This window comes from Ursus americanus, chromosome 13 (genome assembly GCF_024610735.1).
Source record: "Ursus americanus isolate L20-20 chromosome 13, mUrsAme1.1.p, whole genome shotgun sequence".
NCBI classification, from domain to species: Eukaryota; Metazoa; Chordata; class Mammalia; order Carnivora; family Ursidae; genus Ursus; species Ursus americanus.
In genome coordinates, this window is record NC_142139.1 from 35,890,236 (window position 1) to 35,915,137 (window position 24,902).

Sequence of the window (24,902 nt, forward strand, 5' to 3'; positions counted from 1 at the left end):
ATTGGAATCACCTACGGGATAATTACATCGACTCTTAAATTAATACTTAAATAGCTTCAGTTAATATAATTTCCATGGAATAAAGTGAGTCACTATTCTTACCCATACTTTTCAGTGTAGGTAGATATTACATATAATTAGAATGGGAAAAATATGCATTTCTTGACACACATACTGATAAAAACCATATTAGTAATTTGGGTATGTTTTATAGTTTTTTGTGAAAAGAATAAAATTTTCCCTAAAAGCTAAAACAAAGATATGCCATTCCCCTAGCCATATAAATATATATAAAGAGAAGAAAGAAAAAATATCAATTATATTTGAAGTTGACTGAAAAGCATATAGAATTACAATGAAAACTGAAAGCGTTTTTCTCAATTTTACACATTTAGATTTTTAACAATCATTAGCCATAGTATTGACTAATACTGATTAAGAACTAACACTAATTAAGAAATACACTATCATCATTCACATATATTTTTGTGTAATAACCATCGGAGAGTTGAGATTTCTAGGACTTTTAATTTATTTTCCATGTACTTCAAAATATTAACAAGAAAAAAAGTTTCATTATGAAAAAGGCTCTTTTTAAATTTAAAGGATTTCCAATAAGTTGACTGGTCTCTGGGGGCATCTACTGGAAATATAGCAAACTGCAGTCACATCATGTAAATTTGATAACTTTCATTATCCATCTTAATACAGATATTATTTTAATTGATATGTAAATAAGGTGACACTCAAAGAAGATAAATGTAAAGTTATGCATGGTATTCTATCTCATCCATCTGGAAACAGCAAAATATGTAGCTCTCTATGAGATCAGTTAACAAATACTCAACTGTTAAAAATGTAAATAGGGCAGGTGGCATATTACAGATTAACGGTTTTCAAACCCCTCAATTTTCATGTCTGGAAAAATTAGAAATATATTTTAGAGATAAACATACACATATTTAATGAGGCATTTTTATTAATCCAAATAAAATATATAAAAAGCATTTTTAATATGATGGCTTCTCTAAAGCAAATTCACTTTGCATTTCAGTATATCCACCAATATAAATAACTCGATAATCACTGCCTATTTTCTATGTGACTTACTTTAATTATTTACATGTTAATACCTCAAAAAGTAGAGTTTGTTATACTTGAAACAAAAAATCTATTGTTTATTATAATTAGTTATTAAAAGTGGAATTAGTCATTAAGATGAACATTGTTACTAATTTCTCTTAAACATTTTAGGTGAACTTCCTTAAAGAGAAATGAACATATAATAAAGATAATATAATCACTGTAGCTTATGTATTGTTTTAGCATATATTTCAATAAAGAAAATATCTCTTGTAATATTATTGTAGTTTTGACTAATCAAGTCATAGGAATTTTAATGTAACAGCCATTTTAACAATCATGATTTTCTTTGTGAAATTTATTGGTCATATTTGCTTTAACAGAAAATAAAAAACTAATTTTGAAGGTATATCTATTGTTCTATACTTACTATTGTACCATAATTTACTTTAGATGTTGCTATAATTTTATATAAAAACTCTCCTAACAGATTGAAATAAATAACATTTTAGCTTCATTCAAAAGAAACACCACAAATGCAAGTATTAGTTTACACTGTTTCTGGAAATCTCAGAATTGCTATCCAAATAAATGTGATATCACCTTTAATTGTATAAATTGAAAAAACCTACTCACCATAAAAATGTTACCAATAAACCAGAACATAAATATTAATATGGCAGATAACTGGACTTATTTGGTAACTTAAAAATAAACAATAAATATAATCCACCTCCCAAGAGGTTAAGGAGTAGGATTTTTTGTGATTTTCTACACAACTAAAAGTTTACTAATTTGAAACAGCTACGCATGTCAGCATGCTTCATATTTTCGGAAAATACAAATTTTTATCTATTAATAATCAAAGTTAGAAAGCATAGACTGCCAACATTTTTGAAGTATATATACAAACTGAAAAATGCCATTTGGAAAAAACTATTTAACCTACATTCAACCTTTAACTCTTTTTTAAAAAGTGTAATAATAACTAAGAAATAAAGTTTAGCCTATAATATTTTTTAAGTAGGGCTATTACTAATATATTTCTCTCAGCAAAAATTAAAATATTTAAAAATATGATTGGCAAGGAATTCTGCCAAGATTAAAATAAAAATTCACTTCAACATGGGCGATTTTATTTTAAGCTATATGGAATATTCATGTAGAACAGAAAAAAATTATTTCTCAGATTCAATTAAATAAGAACTGATATTTAGCAAAATGTTAATCAGTCAAATATTTTTGCTAGTGATTGTTACCCAATATCAGAGGAAAGCTGTGGTTATTTAGTAGACAGTACAGACTGCAATGTTACAATAGCTTTAAATAATTCCCTTAATAATAAGAGAAAGGTGTTTTTTATGTGCATATCCTGTTAAAAATTATTTACTCAAGTGATTCCAAATCAATCAAATATTTGAACTACAGAGATCACCATCAATGACGAATGAATAAAACTATTCGTCAGTCAAAATAAAGTATTACCAAAATATTTACCCATGAGCCATGACACACATTTTCTTTACTGAAAGATTTTCTCTACTAGAAAAAATCTCAAACTTAACCACATTAAACAAAGTTTTTCTTTAGAAGTTTAGTGAAAAGCACTGGAAGAAAGACAGCTCTTTAGATGAGGCTAATTACATAATCTTTAACATGGCCCTATTACTTGCAAACTCCCTTGAGAAACTCGAATTTATTTACAAATGAAAATGTTAAGCTAAAGATTGGACATGGGAAGGTATGAAATGAGTGTCATTCTTTCAGAGGAAATTTTCAGGGAAGGTTTTCACAGTACCACCGTGTCCAAGCACCTTTGGCTAACTGAGGAAGTCATATGGATTTTTGTTCATTTTTTTCCAAATCACATTGTAACTTTCAACTATAGGGAAACCAATTAAACATAAGCTGAAAAATAAAGCCTGAAAATAATCTTAGTTTTTGGATTGAGTCATAATGATAAAAAAAGAAATCTAGTTATATAATTCTATTACAGTCTGTGTCCTACTACAACAATAACCATAAGAAAAAGAGGAGAAAAACAAAAGGTAAGCTTTATACTACACGACTACAAACAATGGACCACAAACATGTATAAACATGACTGCACTAGCTCATTGAATCGTGTTGGTCTACATTACTATTTACAATTTTTTATTAATGCAAAACCCCATACAATATAACAGTCACCGTTTTTTTGAAACATAATCTTGTGACTGCTGTCCAAGATTTTTAATATTCTATTTTTTAGGAAATTTTGTCTCAAATAATATCATTTAAACTTTTTCTTTCAGCTCTTCATCAATACATCTTTATAAATGAAAGAACTATCAATTTTCATAGAAGTTGAGTGAAATATCAACTTCTAATAAAAATGCAAAGTTGGAGAATATAAAGACAAAACTTAGTAAAAACAACAAGTTGCATTAAAAAGAAAACTTCAGCTCACTGTGTTCTTTTTTTTACCAAAGTATGTCATACATTTTATCTTTGCAAGAGTTTGACGAGTTTTGCAAGTAAAATTCTGTTTCCTCTACACTTGCTAATAGTCATGAGAATCTGTAGTTTGCACCTTCCCATTAAAAATGTATTGTATTTTTTTGAAATTATTCACCCCGCCTTTTATCCAGATCATGTCTTTGAAAGGAGGAAGTAGATAATAAATGGAATAATTCATGATTTCCCATTAAATATGAAACTTTCTTTTGCAGAGTTTAGAAAATGAAGTTCTACATAATGTACAAAAGTTGATTAGAACTTTTTTAACCTTTTCAAGAAAAAACCTTTCACATTAAACAACTGCATGAAGAGGTTTCTTTGGGAAAAGTAAACCAATCAATTCTTTCCACCTATAGCTTAATCATATATATTCTAATGTTGTTCCTTCCCAACATATATTCCTTTATAATACTTATCTAGTTATTAAAATGATGGCAAGAAAAATAGTATACATTGGGCTATAAACATGACAAGTATCTAAAAAAATGTAACTGATGCTTAACTTACAAAGGGAAAGTCACATAAATTAAAAATGAAAACAAAACATTATTCATGCTCATTCCAGAAATGTAATGGAAGATAGAAGAAGGGTAAATAATAAAACCTGCATTTAAATTTCTATTATTATTATGACATTTCTTCTAGTGCGGTAATGATATTTCATCATAAGAAAATATACACCTTTATAAAATTTATTTTTACAAACTAGCCATTGGTATTCTGTTAACTACACTCTTTTGCCTTTTTTTGATAAATAAAAAAATATTAAACCAAATGATTATTAGACTCATGACTGCTCTATTACTCTATATTTCTTTAATAAGAAATCTGTAGTAAATTTAACTGAAGAGAAATGTCAAGTTCTATTTTAGGGCACAGATGACCTCAATTCTTTGTCTTTTTAAGTTAGTCCTATTGTGGAATAGTTTTTTCACTAAACATATTTTAATTTTCCCCATTTCAAAAAAATCAAGAATATATTTTGCCCTTTCAAACTTGAATACGTACAAGATAATGACCATAATGTAAGCCACGTGAAGAACCTTTCATACTGTATGCTCTTTAATTACCGTCACAAAGGAGGTGTATAATGCACACAGGAACACTGGTGCCAGGACTTCTCACAGGCTTTATGTACACAATGATCAAACTTCCAAAACGCACATTTAGTTTTACATTTAGGAAAAACTAATTATTAAGACAATAAGCAAACTGATTAATTTGATGCTCTGGTCAGACCACATCTGTATATAAATATCTTATTTTCCTGAATGTTGTATTAATTTTATTGCAGCTATCACAAACATTTAGAAAATTCTTACTTGTAGTAACAAAGAGCATAGGGTACATCACATTAAATATGTGCATCAATAAGAATATTGGAAGAACAAAAAAAAAGTATTTGTCAGGAGTAAAATAAAAGGGCTTTGAATTCAAACTTAAAAAAAATAATACAAAATATACATATAGTAGGGATTATAACTTCCTTGAGACGGAGAACATGTCATTTGTTTCTTTTGTATTTTCATATAACAATGCAAATGCCAACAAAGTGAAAGCTTGTATAACATTATTAATATCAAACAAAATAGAATTCAGGCATAAAAAATTAAAGGGGCACTGAATAACAGAGATTCATAAATAGATTGATTTACTGAGAAATAGAGCAATTAGGAAACAATACACCTAATAGCATAGCTTCAAAATTAACAGAATAAGGAGAAATTGATCTTAATGCATTTTTTTTCAGAAAATTACAAATAAAGTAGAGGAAAAAAGGATTTGAATAACAATTTTCTGGCTCGATTGAAATAACAGGCTCAACCTAATTATTAGTTTCTGATAGTATTTTCTGTGTGGAACTGTCTACGAAATAGAGAATACATATTTATTTTTCAAACATACAAAAAATATTTATAAAAACTGGCCATGCACTGGCCATACTAGAAATTTTATAAACTGATATCATGTATGGCATATTTACTGAGCACAAGTAAAGATTCACTCCCCAATCCTGCACCCCTCCCCCCCCAAAAAACCAAAAAAGCTATTCATCTGCAAATTTACAAATGTATTTCTAATGCATTCACTGCCTAAAGGGAAAACCACCACAGAAATGTTCATATATGTAGAACTGAAACAAAATAAAAACACTCAATATCAAATCCTGTGGGAAAAGTCATCATGGTATTCAAAAAAAAATTTATAATTTAAATGTACTTATTAAAAAACAAAAGCACAGAAACAAGTGAAGAAGCTAGCTTTCAACTCAGAGCTAGAAAAAATCTTAACAAAATGAACAACAACATGAAGTCAAATAAAGGACAGAAAAGGAAATACTAAAGGTCAAGGCATAAATTAACATGGAACAAAAAAGTTGACCCATAAAACTAAAGAGCTGGTTACATGAAAAGACAAATCTTTGCAAGTATAATCAAGAAAAATAAAAAGAGATGTCACCAAAATTGTGCCAGGAATGAAAAAGGTAATTATAATATTATAATTATCATAATGGCTAACTTTTATTGTATACTTACAATGGGCCTATGTTCTCAATATTTTACATGGATTATCTTTTTTAAATTTTACAACATTTTTCATGAGATATTATTATCATCATCATCATCTCCATTTTACAGATGAGGAAACTATGGCACAAAGAGGTTTTTGTTTTTTTCTTTTCTTTTTTTTATAGAGAAGGCGAGGGGCAGAAGGAGAGAGAGATTCTTAATCAGGCTCCACGCCCAGTGCAGAGCCCAAGGCGGGGCTTGATCTCACAACCCTGAGATCATGACCGAGCAGAAACCAAGAGTAGGACCCCCTTAACTGACTGAGCAACGCAGGCGCCCCAACAAAGAAAGAGTTTAATTAATGAGTTGAAGATCATACACTCTGAATTGTGGAGCTGGGATATCAACCCCTGCAGTTCTAATTTTAGAGCCTGTTATTTGCCACTGCCTTCACACTACCTCCCAGATACAGAGAATGTTTCTACAGATATAAAAGAGATTTAAACACTATTAGAAAATGTCATGCTAAATTTTATCATGCTAAATATAACAATCTACATAAAATAGATACCTATATAAAATATCAAAATATCAATTATCAGTTTGCTAGAGAAGACATAGAAAACCAATTACAACAAATCTATTCTCTTCCTCCTGATCCTTCTCCCACCAAAGGAGCAAAGCTATTTGGTTTTACAGGGAAGTTCTACCAAACTCTCACTAAGTAAGAAATTTGCATCTTATCAGGAATGTTCCAGAGCACAGAAAAAGGTGAAAAATTCTTTGGTTCATTTTACAAAATCCTAAAAGTGTAGCAAAAGAAAAGAAAATCATAGGTTAAAATCATGCAAAATTCTCTTCCCTTCCCCTCAAAAAAGAACCTCTAGCAAACAGAAACCAGAGTAAGTAGGGTTTTGTACAAAATTACAAAATCTAGTAATTTATGATAATCTCAGTGGATGCTAGAAAATTATTTAGTAAACTTCAAAACTCATTCATAATTAAGAAAAGGAGAAACCGAAAAATGAATTACCTTGGTAATGTATATCTATTAAATCTACATCTAAATGGCTGTTATCATTCACTGTCTCCATTTCTCTTCTCTCTTTCTCTTGGATAAATATTTACCCTCTGGACTAATTAATGTTCTGTATCTCACACCTTTATAAATATTTCTATCATCTTCTCTATTTTTATTCCATGTGTTAAGAGATATCTTTTTCCTCTTTTATCCCTTCTTTAATTTTTTAAAAGAATTCAACAATCTTTATCCTAAGTTTGAAGAATTGTTTTCCTTTAAATTCATTCATATATCAGGTATATATAAATGTTATATCAGGGATATAACTTTTTTTTACAATGTCTGTAAGGGAACAAATTGGAAATCTTTTTTTTAAATGCGAAATCTTTTAAAGCTCTCCTTTTCAATTGAACATAATAAAAAATTTTAAAAAAAGAGCTGGAGAACTATTGAAGGAGAATGATGAATTTCCTTGTGGCACTTGGAGGAAATAAATGGGTTTCAATTAAGGGAAAATAAATTAATTTTGATACCTTAAAAAAAATAGACAGGGACATCCCAAACCCAGGCATACATTTTTTCCAGTCTTTTTCTGACATATATTTCATCTCCCTTTGGGTGTCTATGTATCCACAATCCTGAAGCAATTTGCACAATTAAACATGAGTAACATCTTTGCTCATTTGAATAAAAACAACACAAATTTAAAAAAAAATAAAGCTCTCCTTTTCCCTGTAGAAACTTTGTTTCAGCTCAGGTTGTATGCTCTCTTCATTAATCTTATTTTTTTTATTTTGTACTGTGATATTTTTTCCAATATCAGAAGATACCTGTCTAATCATAATAATGAAGTTCTAGCTTTCTTAATGTAGGCAGTGTGCTTGGGTTTCCTTTGTTGGCAAGTTCCATTCTTAGATGCATGGGTCAGGAAAGCACAGACAGGCTACTCCTTGCACTAATCCCAAATGAAAAGGACTTTGCACCAGGCATCAGCTTCCTGACAGGAGCTTGGGTCAACTGCTACTTTTCTTTAAAATGTTTTGCACCTACGGTATTTGTCTTTCTCTGACTGACTTATTTTGCCTAGCATAATACCCTCTAGTTCCATTCACATCATTGCAAACCTCAAGATTTCATTCTTTTTGATGGCTGAATAATATTCCATTGTATACATATACCACATCTTCTTTATCCATTCATCTATCGATGGATTTCACTCATATGTGGAATTTAAGAAAAGAACAGATGAACATAGGGGAAGGGAAGGAAAAATAAAAACAGAGAGGGAGACAAACCATAAGAGACTCTTAACTATAGGAAACAAACTGAGGGTTGCCGGAGGGGAGGTGGGTGGGGGGATGGGGTAACTGGGTGATGGGCATTAAGGAAGGAATGTGATATAATGAGCACAGGTGTTATACGCAACTGATGAGTCACTAAATTCCACCCCTGAAACTAATAATACACCATATGTTAGCTAAATTGAATTTCATTAAAAAATTAAAAAAAATATTTTGCACCTATGCTAATGAGAGATGTTATCCTGTGGTTTTCTTTTAATGTATTGACTTCTTCTGGTATTGATATCAGGGTAATGCCAGTCCCAGAGAATGAGTTGAGAATTGTTTCTTCCTCTCCTATTTTCTTGAAGAGTTTATGCCAAATTGGCATTATTTCTTCTTCAAATGTTATGTAGAATTCACCAGTGAAGTCATTATGGGCCTGGAATTTTCTTTGTCGGAAACTTTTAAACTATGAATTCAATGTCTTTAATAAACATAAGCCTATCCTATTACCTATTTCTAATTAAGTAAATTTTGGCAGTGTCTTTCAAGAAATTTAGCCATTTCATAGGAGTTGTTGAGTTTATCAGCATAAAGTTTATTACTTTATTAGCATTTTAATATTTGTAAAACCTATAGTGATATGCATTCCCTCTTTCATTTCTGAAACTGGTTAATCTGTGTCTTCTCTCTTTTTCTGTGATCAGTCTGACTACAAGATCAATTTTATGATCTTTTCAAAGAACCAGTTTTTAGTTTCATTGTTTTTCTCTATTTTCCTGTTTTCTGCTTTTATTTTATTATTTCTTTCTTGACTTTCAGTTTAATTTTCTTTCTTTTTCTAGTTTTTCAAAATGAAACCTTAGGGCACTGTCTTTAAACATTTCTGTTTTTTCTAAAATAACCATTTTTAAATGCTATAAACTTCCCTTTCAGCACTGCCTTAGCTGCATCCCATATGTTCTGATATGCTGTATTTTCTTTTCATCCAGTTCAAAGTATTTTACCTTGCAATTTTTCCTTTGATCCATGGGTTATTCAGAAGTATGTTGTCTGGTTTCAAAACTTACGGGGGTTTTCCAGAGACCTTTCTGCTTTTATTTCTAATTTAAGTCAATTGTTGTAAGGCAAAATAATTTTTAGGATTTAAATACTTTTAAATATATTCAAATTTGTTTTATGGCTCAGAATATCATCTCCTTTGATAAATGTTCCATGTACACTGAAAATAATGTGTGTTCTGCTGTTGTTTGGTGGAATGTTCTGTAAATGCCAATTATTTAAGTTGATGGTATTGTTCCAGTCTTCAATATACTCCCTTACTGATTTTTCTATCAATTATTGAAACAGCGGTATTGGAATCTCCAACTATAATTATGGACTTGTGTGTTTCTCCTTTTCTTTCTGTCAGTTTTTATATTATATATTTTGAAGTTCCATCATTAGAAGCACAAACACTTAGTATGTTACATTTTCCTGATGAACCAACTCCTTTTATCATTATGAAACAGCACTTTTTACCCCTGGTAATATTTCATCCACTTTCTAAAAATGTATTTCTGAAAATCCTGGAATCTCTTATTTTTTTTTACCCCTCCTTTTTCATCATGTTAAGATTTTACTGTCTTCTGTATTTCTATGTAGTCATTTCAAATATAGGAAGGAAATGTACTTAACATCCATCTTGATCTTGATGTTGAAGTGGAAAAAACCACAGGCTGAGCTAACTTTAAGGATAAATCCCTAGTTCAGCAACATATTTCTTTGGCTATTCTGGTTGTAGGATAAGAGATTGTTTTGGACAAGCTTCAAAAGATTTTATGGAAATCTATATAAGGATTAAAGAATGACTAATCATTATGAGGCAAACCCAGAGGGACGTTCTAGATCCAGAGTAAGAGTGGGAGTTCAGGAGGCATCTGGAAATCTGATCTTTGATGGAGGTCTGGTCAATTTTTTTTTTTTCCAGCTTATTCATTCCTTTGTCTCTACAAATCATTTTTTTCTATCTCATTGCTTCTGCTTCTGTATAACATTAGATCACTTTGGTCAAATTACTCAATTTCTCTATGCCTTGGTCTCTGGGAGTAACAACAATTTTTCACATGGTTATTGAGAGGGTCACTTTAAACAGAGACCAGCACACAGTATTCATTTAATATCTCTTACCTATTACTATCTTACCTGAAATAAAACCTAGTTAAGAGATGCAATATTTATGACAAGCTGTCTAAATGCCCATTTTACTGTTTACTAGGTGTGCAAAATTCTATTTTGTTGCTCCATTTTTCTTATAGAAGGCCATGTGATAACTTTCCTTTGGAATTTCGAATCAGGAAAAAAGCTTGTCTCTCATGAAGAACTTGTATGTTTCCTCTCATCAGGTAATGAGAATTTTATAGTCCATCACATCTCCCCTTTTCCCCAATGTGCCGAGAGGTTCAGACTGAAACTTAATGTTCCATCGGGGAAACTATATTGACTCTAGTGAGCAGCATATGTACGGGCTCTTCCTTTATTTACCTCTCATTTTCTATTTATAATCTGACAGATGTGTAATATAAAATGTTAACTTTAAGTTTTTTCAATCCTTTCTAGAAAGAAAGCAAGAAATAAAGTGTAACTTTTATGTAAGTCAGAAGAGTCTTAAAGAAGAATGAAATACAATCCCTATGTTCAATGAACTCTATGCCTAGAGCAGAGTCCTTTCCTTGTGGCAATCCACAGTGAGAAAGACATTTTACACAGCAGTTCAGTACAGGCACATATATATTTTATATATGTACGCATATGAAACAAAAGTTGAAACACACTAATCCTCAAAGTGTTTTAATCTCTTTATAAATATTAACTTAATTAATCCTTGTAACCATTCCATGAGCCAGGCCCTATTATTATTCCTGTTTTTCATATGAGGAAACAGAGACACAGAAAGAATAAATAACTTGGCCAAAGTCAAGCGGTTATTCTGTTAGTGTAAAGCTGGGATTTGCGTCCAGGGTGTCCGGTTTTAGAACTCATTCTCTGTTGCATTACAGTTGGTAGCTTCCCAATATTTAGGCTTATTCTATGTAATATACTCTTTTCTATTCTATTTTACTACTCTCTCTTTCATTTTTAAAAAGCTAGTCATGGGGCACCTGGGTGGCTCAGTTAGTTAAGCATCTGCCTTTGGCTCAGGTCATGATCCCAGGGTCCTGGGATTGAGCCCCACACAAGGCTCTATGCTCAGTGGGGAGCCAGCTTCTCCTTCTCCCTCTGCCTCCAGCTCCCCCTGCTTGTGCCCTCTCTCTCTGTGTCAAATAAATAAATAAAATCTTAAAAAAAAAAATAAAGCTAGTCACGATCCCCAAACTGATGGGTCATAACCATATCCACAGGGGGTCACAGTCTATACTTTGTAACATTAATCAAGAAGGAAAAAACCCTACACATATATGATTGTCAATGGCTATTAAGAGGGTTCAAGCAGGAGCTCTGAACTCTACCTACTATGTTGTTGAGGATGGCTCTGAAGCCTCACAGAGCAAGAAATACTTGGAAAACAGAAGTTTACCAAGTACACAGAGCATGGTGGAAGGAGAAAGCCATTTCAGGCAGAACACATACACAAGGCTATAAACGAGTAAAAGATCATCATTCATTGATCCCCTAAGTCCTGTGTGCCAAGCACTGTATGAGTACTAAGGATGCACATGTGAGCAAAGCAGCCATGGCTCCAGCCTTTTTGGAGCTTGTAGTCTAGTAGAAGAAACAAGGTAGCCGTGACAATGCAATGCTATGAGTGCCAAGATGTGAGCAGTTGTGGGTAGTACAGGTGTAGTACCTTTTATTATGGATATAGTAGCAGGTTTATGGATTATAGTGAAGCCATTTAAGAATGAGTAAGAGTTAGCCATGAAATGATAAGGGGAAAAAGCATTCTAGGCCAAGAGAATGGTAATACACTCAAGTTGGGAGATGAGAGAGAACATAGGTTAATGAAGACCTGAGTAAATCCAAAGACAGAATAGTGTAATGGTTTCAGGATGCGTTCTGGAACCTGCCTACATAGGTTCAAGTTCCTGTTCTTCTATTTGTTTGCTGTGTGACTGTGGATAAGTCACCTAATATATCTGTGCTTTAGTTTCCTTAGCTATAAATGGAACTAACAAAGATTTTCTATGATTAAATGAATTAATACATGAGGCACTTAGAGCAGTTTCTGAGACATGGTTAAGTGCTCAACAAATGTTAGTCATTATTATTATTTTGGCAAATAATAAATTTCAAAGTGGGAATGGTAGCAATTGCATAGACTGAGGTGTGGTTGGCCTTAATTAAAAAATACTGATTGAGTGCCTACTATGTGCTGGGTACTGTTATAGGTAGTGGAAACTCAGCAGTGAACAAGACACTGTCCCAGTTGCTCAGGTCAGTTCAGAAGGCATCATCTTTGATTACTTCCTTTAACTCACTCCCACATTCATTCTGTTGGTAAGATCTGATCTCCCTATCAGCTAAATTTATTCTAAATCAAACCATTTCTCATAATTTCCACTAGATCTACCCTGGTCAAGCTGCTATCATCTCTCACTTGGGCTGTTACCCAGGCAAATATCTCAGAGCAGTCTTAGTGATCCTTTTAAAATGAAGTTACATCATGTCATTCCCTGCTTAAAATGCTCCAATGATTTCCCAATATACCTAGAATAAAATTTAAGCACTTCAAAATTATTCTAAGTAACTTCCAATCCCTTAGGAATAATGTGAATGTAATGAAAAAAAATTAAAGGGCAAAAGAGGTTTGGAAAGATTCCTTCCTATTGAATACCTAAGAGTTTTGGAAGACACTATAGTAATTAATTAATTACTTTGTGAATTAATGCATAATTAATTTTAATTAAGAACTGAGGGGATCCACATTGGTGAATTCCAAACAACCAAAACCTTTAAATACAAAAAAAAAAAAAAGCCTAGAATGAAACAAAACTAGCAAATCAAAACATATTTTTTCTAAAATACATTTATTTCCCTGCCATAGGAAACAGAGTAAGGTGAACAAAACAATACTTTGCTACTAAATTTCAATTACTTAATTCCAGCACAATGTAAACACACTGAAAAGAGTACCTGAAGGGCCTAGTCATTACTTGCCCTTCCAAGGTATATCCCCAGACAGTTCGACCTTTTATTAGTGGCTGATTCTTTTGACTTCCCCTTATCAGATGTCATTTCAGCATGTTAGCCTCTTCCTCACAGTTTCAATCCATAAAAAGTTAGAAAAATGAGAGGTTTCCACAGAAAACAATATAGCCAAGCTTGTTAAATCAGACAACCCAATTTTATAGAAATTTCTAAGTCAATTGATTTGTTCTAAAGATGGCTCCACGCATCCCTCTTGATAGTAAAATACCATTTTTCTAGAGCTTTTCTCATTTATGCCAAAGTTTACATACATATACTGCTGCTGGTTAACCTAAATTTGATATCTTAATTAATGTGGTATCCCTGATATTATTTTTAGCAGAAAGAGACTGCCAAGTTTTACCCAGGGTGTGTGGATTATGGCAAAGATGACGACATATTCTTCTCTACCTAGGTTTTTTCATAATATTTGATTTTGTTTAACATGCTTACACATTAGCTTGAAGAAAAGTGCTTAAAATATATAAAAGACGCTTATATGGTGATATGTAGAAAACTGAGATTAAGTGAAATCACAGTTTGAGGATACACACACACACACACACACACACACACACAAATACACACATACTATATATATATTTATAAACACACACACTATATATAACTATATATGTATATATATAGAACTTTCCAAGATCAAAGAAAGTACAGATTATTTAAAATGATCTCAGAGAGGGGTGCCTGGGTGGCTCAGTCAGTTAAGCATCTGCCTTCGACTCAGATCATGATCCCGGAATCCTGGGATCAAGCCCCACATTGGGCTCCTTGCTCCGCAGGAACCTGCTTCTCCCTCTCTCTCTGCCTGCCGCCCCCTGCTTGTGCTTGCTCTCTCTCTCTCTCTCTGACTAATCAATCAATCAATATCTTAAATAAATAAATAAATAAAATGATCTCAGAGAACCATTCCAACCAAAAATTTAAGTTCCCAAATAATTTAAGTGATTAAAATATCCTCTATACATTTATACATTCTTTCTATTTCTTTCTTTTTTAAAAAATATTTTATTTATTTGTCAGAGAGACAGAGAGAGAGGGAGAGAGAGAGAGAGCACAAGCAGGGGGAACAGCAGGCAGAGGGAGAAGCAGGCTCCCCAGTGAGTAGGGAGCCCAAAGCGGGGCTCGATCCAAGGACCCTGGAATCATGACCTGAGCCGAAGGCAGATGCTTAACTGACTGAGCCACCCAGGCGTCTCCATTCTTTTTATTTCTTATAACTAGACATTTAAAATTTTTAGTTCAAAAGAGAATGATAATGAAAAGGATTCTTGACAAATGGTGGTGTAAGAAGCTCCACCAATCTGTCTCCCAACCCAGACAGTAATTGCAATCTGATGTAATTATTTTGGAGTGCTAGAGTCTACCAAAGCTTTGCAACTTCCAAGGGAAGGCTTGGACAGTAAATTGTGATTAATTTTGTTCAGTTTCAACCCTTAGTTCAGTGGCAGCCACTCATCAACCACCCCCAAGCCCCATGGCAGGCATTCATGCACTAGTTCTGGGTCCAGCATGCAAACAGCTTCCAGGAACCAGGGTAGGCAATAAGGCCCCTATCTTGGGGTTCTGTGTTCTGATCATTGATTGTTCCTTCTGATCATGGACAGGAAGACACAGAAGAGGGCAGCCATTATTGCACATATACCTCTCTTCTTATAAGCCCCTCCCTTTCAGGCTGAAGCAACTTCCAGGAGATGCAAAGGACTGGTGCTTTTCTGGCACCATTCTCTCCCCCCCCTTTTTTTTACCCTTCAAAAGGCAGACATTAAAAGCTAGGACATTCGAAAGCAAATATACATAGGGGGGAAATTAGTTAGTCACCACACATGCCCATGGAGGGGTGCAGGCTCAGAAAAGACCTGGGAAGACCTTAAAAGTACACCTCAGGCTGATCCTAGTCATGAAGACAGGCTACAACAATAAAACAAAACAAAGCAAAATAAAACAAAAACAAAATAGCAGTAAATGCTGTAAAAGGTGAAGAATCTGATTACCACAGTTACCACATGATTAAATTCAAATGTCCAATTTTTAATAACAACAACAACAAAATCTCAAGGTATACAAAGAAACAGGAAAATATCCCATTTGTGGGGATAAAAAAATAAACCAACTGAAACTGTCCCTAAGAAAGACCAAATGATACAGAAAAAGCATTTGACAAAGTTCAATACCGTCATGATAAAAACACCTAACAAATAAAAATAGAAGGAAACTACCTCAACATAATAAAAGCCATATATGAAAAACCCACAGCAAACATAATACTCAATGATGAAAGACTGAAGGCTTCCCTCTTGGATCAGGAATAAGGCAAAGATATCCAATTTCATCACATCTATTCAACATAGTACTGGAGGTCCTAGCCAGAACAACTAAACAAGAAAAAGAAGTAAAAGGCATCGAAATTGGAAGGAAAGAAGTAAAATGATCTGTTTCCAGTGTTGTAGAAACCCTATTTAGAAAACCCTAAAGATTCCACAAAAAAGCTGTTAGAACTAATAAATACAGCAAATTAGGAGGACACAAGGTCAACACACAAAATTCAGTAGATATCTATACACTAACAATAAATAATCTGAAAAGGAAATTAAGAAAACGACTTCACTTACAATAACAACAATATATAAAATAAAATATTTAGGAGTTAACTAAGAAGATGAGAGACTTGTACAATGAAAATTATAAAATACTGTTGAAAAAATTTAAAGAAGACATATCTAAGGAAAGACAGATAATAAACCAATGGAATAAAGTCAGAAATAAATCTTTACGTGCATGGCCAGATGATTTTTGATAAGGATGTCAAGACTATTCAATGAGGAAAGGACACTTTTTAATAATTGATGGTCAGAAAACAAGATATCCACATACAAAAGAATTAAGTTAAACCCTTACCTAACACTGTATACATAAATTAAAATGGGTCAAAGACCTAAATATAAGAGCTAAATCTATAAAACATTTAGAAGAAAACTTAGGGCAAAGTCTTACAACACGGGTTTTGGCAATGATTTCTTGGATATGACACCAAAGGTACAGGGAATAAAAGACAAAATAGACAAACTGGACTTCATGAAAATTAAAAACCTTTGTTATCAAAAGACACTATAAACAGTGAAAAGGCAACCTATGGAATAGAAGAAAATAATTGCAAGTCATATATCTGATAAGGGATTAACATCCACAGTACATAGACAACTTCTGAAAGTTCATAGCGAAAAACAACTCAATTCAAAAATGGCCAAAAGACTCAAATAGAAATTTCTTCAAAGAAGATATCCAAATGACCAATAAGCACATGAAAAGATGCTCAACATCACTAATCATTAGGGAAATGGAAATCAAAACCACGATGAGATACCACCTCATACTCACGATGAGTATGATGGCTACTACCATAAAAGCAAAATAAATAAATAAATAAATAAATAAATAAATGTTGGTGAAGATGTGACAAAATTGGAACTCCTGTATGTTGTCAATGGGAATATAAAATGGGATAGCCACTGTTGTGGCAGAATGGTGGTTCCAAAAAAATTTTTAAATAAAATTATAAATTACTTAGAAACTCCACTTTTGGGTTTATAATCAAAAGAATTGGAAACAGGGTCTTGAGGAGATATTTGTACACCTACATTCATAGCAGCATTTTACATCTAAAATACAGGAGCAACCCAAGTGTCCATCAATAGATGAATGGATAAGTGAAATACCATCTATACATACAATGGAATATTATTCAGCCTTAAAAAGGAAGGAAATTCTTACAAATGAAGGTTCATGGATGAACCTTGAGGAAATTGTGCAAAGTAAAACAAGTCAGTCACAAAAAGTTAACTACTGAATGATTTTAATTATATGAATTATTTATATGAGTAGTCAAAATAATAGAGACAGAAAATAGCACAGTGGTTCCAAGGAGCTGAGGGGTGAGGTATTGTTTATTGGCTACAGAGTTTCAGTTTTGCAAGATGAAAAGAATTCTGAGGATAGATGGTGGTGATGGTTGCACAACAGTATGAAGGTATTTAATGCCACTGAACTGTACTCTTAAAAACAGTTAAGATGGGGGACACCTGGGTGGCTCATCCCACTGACAGTTCCGACTGATTCAACCTCTGTGGTACCTGGGTGTTTATCTCCTTTTATCACTTTGTTCTTTGTTCCTGAAAGAGCAATTTCCCAGGTGATTTCCAAATAGAGGAGGGCCATTGTGCACTTTCAGGTTTAGAAGCTATTATGAGAAGAGCCACGTTCTCTGGCTATATTCCTTACATGTCTGAAACTGTAGGTTTATATGTAAAGTAATCTTATCATAGTAATAGTAAGCTTAAGCGATTTGTAGAAATGTGTGTAAGTGTTTGAAATAACTTAGCAGGCTATACAAATTGTATTGCTTGGTACAGCATAAGTTAGTTTATGAAAAATTTACTGTAAGTTGAAATCTAAAAAAAAATGTTCTCTTCATTGGTTAGCATTACTAAATTTGAAATGTATCTCTTATTAAAATCTGAACATGATGAAAATGATACCTAGTAAAAAGCAAAATATGTGACTGTACATATTTATGTGACTGTACATATTACTTTTCTAAGTAATAAATTAATATTAATACCTAAATCAACACATAAAGTTAATGTGAAATATTTATTTTATTTATATTAATAAATGCTTTAAAAGCAAAAAAAAATCAATGGCAATTAAATAACTAAATCAATGGTTGTCTATATGTGCTTCCTACAGAGAATCTCATTTAACTTTCATAAGAATTTCCTGTTATTATTGTGCTCTCAGAATAGTTAGGGAAACCAAAGATTAGAGGAAACAGGTAACCCTCATAAGATTACATGGGTATTAAGCAGCAAAACCAAATTTCCAACTGAGGAAGAAATTGGCTCCCATAACAGCCACAGCTGCAATGTCATGATTCCTATGCTTTTGCCTTACAAAGACTTTTTTTTTAAGTCTAATAGAGCTGCTAAGTTTAAACGCCATGTTTGAAAATAATATTTTAAAGCAATCTTTTAAAGGACATAAAGACATAAGTAAGAAATTGGCATTTCTGTGTTCTGTTAATATTGGAAATCTTTCCCCTTCTTTCATTTATTTAGACTTAATTTTGATGAAAATCTGAGATCCTTTTAGCACCTAGGGAAGAATTTTTTTTTTAAAGTTCCTTCCAACTACATTTTTTAAAATCCAAAGTTTTAAACTTTATTCATTTCAGTATTCTTTTTTAAAAAAAATTATGGTCAAAAAAAGTCTTTTCTTTCTTAGTTACACATCCTAGAGTTCTGCTGTGGAAGACAATACTAGAATTTAAATAAGTAAGTAAATAAATGAAAATAAATAAAAAGGAAAGATACCCGTCCTCTCTTCCTATCACTATTCTCTGCTATTGCTTAATTTTTTTTATATGCATGAGAAGGTAAGGAATAATCACCTCTCCGTTCAATACATCAAAATCCTGTCTCTCTTTCTCAAATCAGGAAGACCTTAAAACCCTGTCTGCAAACCAGAAGGAAAGAGGGGCAGCTTCCTTTCCCTCTCTTCCCTGCCTGTTCCTGTTAGTCATGCAATCATTTATTCGGCAACTGTCCATTTCAGAAGGTTAATTTGGAAAACCCCATACAGAATTTCAGTTATTACTTTACAAAAGAGAAAAATATTTTGGAGAGAACACAAAATGATTTTTAAGAGTAAACAAGATCAATGAAGCAGAGGAACAGCACAACTGAAGGAATCTAAACTCCCATAGGGTTATTGTGAAATATATCCTGAATAAACGTTCTCACTGCCTTACACCTACTCTGATTACCTGGCCACTGTACAGATCCAGGTGCTAAATTTGCTTATAACAAGAACATCTGTGGTTCGTAAAGGCACCTTTGGGAGACGATTTTGAAATAAACTCAAGATGAAAACTTAACATTGGTAAAACGTTAATTTACTTTAACTGCCTAAGTATAAATCAGTTCAAAATGAGGAAGGGGAGAAAGGCTTTAAAAGATATGAAAATAAATGGCTCTTTGTTTCTTTACAACCCAAACTCGTCGAACATGGTAACTGACAAGTCTAACTGCCATTGTGCTGACAAAGTGATGCTTAGCACACTTCAACCGATGATGCCGAAAGGTGCTCTGCAAGAAAGCAATATCAGAGATACACGCGGTTTTGAACTAAATCTATTCTTCCACATATTACGTGATAGCTGAAGCAGAAAGTAATACTGAGCAGATTAGCATTCTCTGTCCCTTGATGATTTTGTTTATTTGTATCCTCATATACATAGCTGAAGCTGTAAAAACTGCCCCCCAGAAATTTTTATTTGAATCCACAAATGATACTTTCATTACTTAGCTACTCAAAGCAATTACAATATGATAATAAGTGATACTTTCAATCCTTTGAAAAAATATGATATTCTGATAATATAAGAGAATAAAAAACAAAGTACAAAACCACAACAGGATCTTCTTTAGTTGTTAAAAGTCAGTCAAATACCATCAATGAACTATTTGAAGATTTATCTAAGAAAGTGAAATTGTCAGTGTCAATTATATTGTATGTGAGTACAAAATGTGGGGGGAAATGTACCTGGTGGGCACACAAATAACCCAGTCACTTAAAAATTAATGAAGCATACTGAAATTCTTCTGTAAATGTAGATAATAAAAAACTCACAAGCCCTTTGCTTTTGAACTCCTTTACCCATTCCAAAGTAAAATGGATTTGGCCATTCCAGGAACAACTACTCTAGCTTGTCCTGCTCAATTACTCGTTTCAATTTTATACCCCTACTTGTGTACATAAAACACTTTTTTGAGTTAAGCTGCTTTGATTCAATATTCAAACGAGTCACATACAACACTGACCTGAAAATATTGTAACCAAAGAATACTCATTGCAGGATACCTATTGCATGGTGTCAATCTGATGTTTATTTCACTCATTCATTCAACTTGCCAGTGTTGAGCTCCAACCATGTGCCAGGGCACACAGAGACATGCTCCTGTTCCTTGCAGATCCATTCTGCTGGGGATGAAGACAGTCGACACACAGGCTCCCAATGCAAGAAGGGGGCCAAGTTATAGTAGAAATAGAGCCAAATGATTTGGCTGAGAGTAAGCAGAGTTGGGGTGAGGGCTACTGGATTATGAAGTCAGGGAATGGCAGACTGAAGAGGTCACATTCAAGATGACACCTGCTGGACAACAAAGTGTCAGCAATAAGGCCACAGTGAGAGAAGTGAGTGGTGGGGAAAATGGTAGATAAAGTCAGAGAGGTCAGCGAAGTCCAAATCATGCACCGTAAAGTCCAAACCATGATAAACCTTAGGTTTTATCATAAGAACAATGGAAAGGTCTCAGAGGGTTTTATTTATTTTTATTTTTTTTTTAAAGATTTTATTTATTTGACAGAGAGAGACAGCCAGCGAGAGAGGGAACACAAGCAGGGGGAGTGGGAGAGGAAGAAGCAGGCTCCTAGCAGAGGAGCCTGATGTGGGGCTCGATCCCGTAATGCTGGGATCACACCCTGAGCCGAAGGCAGATGCTTAACAACTGTGCCACCCAGGCGCCCCTCTCAGAGGGTTTTAAGCAGGTGAATGTCATGATCTAATTTTTTTTCAAAAGATGACTCTGAAGGCTGAATTTTGGCAGAATTAGAGGGGATAGGAGAAGAGCAGTTGGGAGACTATTCTAGTGATCTTGGCAAGGGATGATGGTGGCTATACAGTGAAGAGAAGTAGATGAACACAGGATATATTTAGGAGTTATATCTGGTAGGACGTAGTGATGGATTAGATGGGGGAGGGTGGTGAAGTCAGGGTGCAACTCATGGCTGCCTTGGTGCCATTTACTGACCTGAGGAAAGACTGTGGGGGATTATTTGCTGGGGACGTGAGGGAAAGTACGGGTAAATCAAGAGTCCAGTTTGTGGCCAGATTAATTTAAACACGTCTATTAAGTAACCAAGTAGATGTGTAAAGGAGGCAGTTGGATATAAAAATTTGGAGCTCAATGGAGAGCTCAGGGCTGGATTTATAAATGTGCTGGTCATCAGGGTATTGCAGTACTCAAGACTGGATCCAGGGAGAGTGCCACTGGAATAGAGGGCCTAAGACTCAGCCCTAGGACAACGCACCACTGAGAGTTTGAAAAGAGAAAAACAGCGAGAAAAGGAGACTAAGGTGGCACAGTCAGAGTCTGGAGGAAAGCCACAGAACATGGCATCCTGGAAGCCACAAGTACAGAGTAACCAATGAGAGAGTGCTCAGCTCTATTGAATGTTGTGAAGACATTAAGCAAGATGAGGACAGAAACGTGATCATTATATGTGGTAAAAATGGAGGACATTGGTCACTCTAAACAGAGATTTCTGTGACTTCTGGGGGTGGACACCTATTTAGAGTCAGTCGATGCAAGAATGGGTACAAATACTGAGACGGTGCTTCTGGTTGCTATGAAGGGTAGAGGAAAATGGGATAGAACCTGGAGGGGGAGAAGAAGTCAAGGGAAATACTAAAGGAGATATGAATGCTAGTGAGATTGATCCAGGGGAAAGGGAAAAGGATGATGTAGAAGAAAAATATGTTTAAATGCAGGAGAAAGTCTTGGAACAAGTAAGAGGGGATGGTATCCAGAGCACAAGCAGAGGCATCATCCTTAGATGAGAATAGGAACTCTCCACCAATTATGATAGAAGGAAAGTCACAGAGAGTGAGTTTACATATAAGCAAATTGGTGCATTTTGGGTTAGATGAGGAGGAGTTATTTTGGGACTAGACAGAGAGCACATACATATTATGGGATATCAAAGCTAGTGTGTGTCACTTATATAATGAACATATATATAATCATCTTAGCATCTTTATATATATATATATTACATATAATATATATATTACCATCTTAAAGAAGAAGCAGTATATAGAGAGACTTAAAGGTGTATCTTAGATATTGCTTTTGTCTAGTTGAAAACTTGATTCAGTTTCTCCCGTTTTTATACTGAGGACCTGTGAAGTACTAGTTTGGTAACCTTAAAATGCCACCAGGCGGAAAGCTAAACTCAAAATCTGTCTTCCTTGGCAGGTTTCATCCTACCACCTTAGTTTTCTCTGATTTCCTCTAGACCTCGAGCCTGCACTTCACAATACAATCAGCCCTCATTCATTCCATATTTGTTTCCTGTTCATAAATCTTATTGTCTCAAATAGAGACAAGCATGGGGCCAAATATTTTACAAGAGGATATCACTGTCTCTCCCACTGTGAAAAACCTAGCATTAGAGATAAAGTAGGCACTTAAATGCTTGCTGACCAATTTATCTTTTTAGAGTTGACTGACTAATAAAAAGTTTTACATAGCAATTCCTTGGTTAACAGAATATGCATAATTCCTCACGGCACCTGCTGAGTATTGCTGAGAGCGCTGAAATTATTCATCAGTTTTCTCCTTTACATGCTATTCAATTAGTTTGTCTGTGGCGAAGTCTAGAATACATATCAATCAAAAGCAGAAGAGTGAGCTAAGCACAAGCTATCTTCCTATGAAGGTTTGCATTCACTATCCCAGCTTTGGTCTAAAAAAGTAGTCAGCTGCAGGAAACTTTAAGGAGAATACAATTGTGAGGCTGGAGAATTACCCGGTGCTACTTGTTTTCTGTAGCATACTATGGATTTGAAATCAATTTGGTAATATCCTTAATGAAAAAAAATATTAAGAGAATACTCATCAGCAAAGCCTATTTTGCATTGTTTTAGATCAAAGTTTTCTTCAGGCAGACTGAAAGTTTAGCCGATTTTAAGTGCTGTATATGAATTTCTTGCTTGTTAAAATATGTGAAGCATAAGTTTATTCCAAATTTAATTCCTAATTGTTAAGCCAATTACAGATATTTGGATATCATTATATTTAAATCAGAATGAAAATATCACATATATATATATATTTTTTGAACTTTTTAAACCTCAGACAATATTAACCTTTAATTTTATCCAACAGGTCACCATGGAAAGTTACTACATTAACAAACAGAACAGCATTTAACCAAAAATCCCAGATACTACACATGGCTGTCAACAGTGTTCCAAGGAAGACAGTGATTACGGGTATTGTAAAATTTTGTCACTCTATAAAATAAAGTAGATACTGTCAGAATGAACTATTCCATTTTTCCATATTACATGCAAATTGCCAAAGATAGTATCTAATAAAATGAAACATATCAAGAGACTTGGAATTTTAGACTCTATGAAAAACTATACCAAAAATATCATTAAGAAAACTCTTTCAGTGGACTCCCATAGCACTAGACAATACTAATTGAGAGGTTGTTAAAAACATTTACTGCATAAAATAATTTAATTGAATCATTTAATGAGTTCCATAAGATGCATGTGAATTTATAATATTTCTGTTTTTAAATGCTTGCATCTAAAGATCTGATGATAACACGGTCACCAAGTCTATAGCTAAGAAATATTAAGTCTGTTCAGCTATTATTTTAGGTTTTTACTCATTTCTCACTAACCTACACAGATTTTTATAGTTTTTTACTTAAACCATAAATTAGTTTCTAACTAGTGATAAAATGACAAAGTTTATATTGCTCATTGATAAAATAAATCCAGACAATTTAGAATTATTTAAAAAGCAACCAATAAACTATGATCCACTCATTTTTTTTGTGGGTTTCAGCGAGGGGAGGAACATACATTAGTACAGAATTTTTGTTCTAAATCACTAGGGAAAGAAGACATGATCTTTCTCTAAAAGCTTTTTTCTCCCCCATGGAGGCAATGCACCTTAAAATGGAAGTAAATAAGCAATTAACAGCACAGACTTAACTAAAATACTGCAAACATGATAGTACAATATCTTGGTAATTATGAGAATTTTGAAAGCCATAAAATTAAAGACTTTGATATGTGTAAGATCAATAGACATGACTTATCACTATTTAATATGAGCTTTAATTTTTAAATGCCATGTTCTAATGAAAAAGTGCACGGGAAAACTGAAATTTCAATAAAGAATCAAGACAAAAGAAACAAACTTTATATTAAAGTACCTTTAAGAGGTTATACTTACGCAGCAACCTCCTCTTTTGACAATCCTTTGAAATTCACCTCCAGGTAATGATCTATGTCATCCTTTTCTTTGATCAACTGAGACCTAAATGAAATGGAAGGAAATAATAAAGCACTGCTTTATCAAGTTGAAAAGCTCCCAAACATATAAAATGCCACCGGGAGAACAGAAATATTTAAGGTATAATATCATATATATAATACATGTCCTACAATAGCCACAGAGA

General features: G+C 33.4%; 1 protein-coding gene across 9 annotated transcripts in view; it reads right to left on the reverse strand.

Moving 5' to 3' along the window:
• TTC29 (tetratricopeptide repeat domain 29) overlaps positions 1 to 24,902 on the reverse strand; it is a 468,751-nt gene that overhangs the window by 204,615 nt on the left and 239,234 nt on the right. For all 9 annotated transcript variants that reach the window (XM_087866494.1, XM_087866493.1, XM_087866489.1 and 6 more), the window contains one exon: positions 24,677 to 24,760. In XM_087866494.1, coding sequence (XP_087722620.1) covers positions 24,677 to 24,760 — 84 coding nt within the window. The remainder of the gene's footprint in view (positions 1 to 24,676; positions 24,761 to 24,902) is intronic.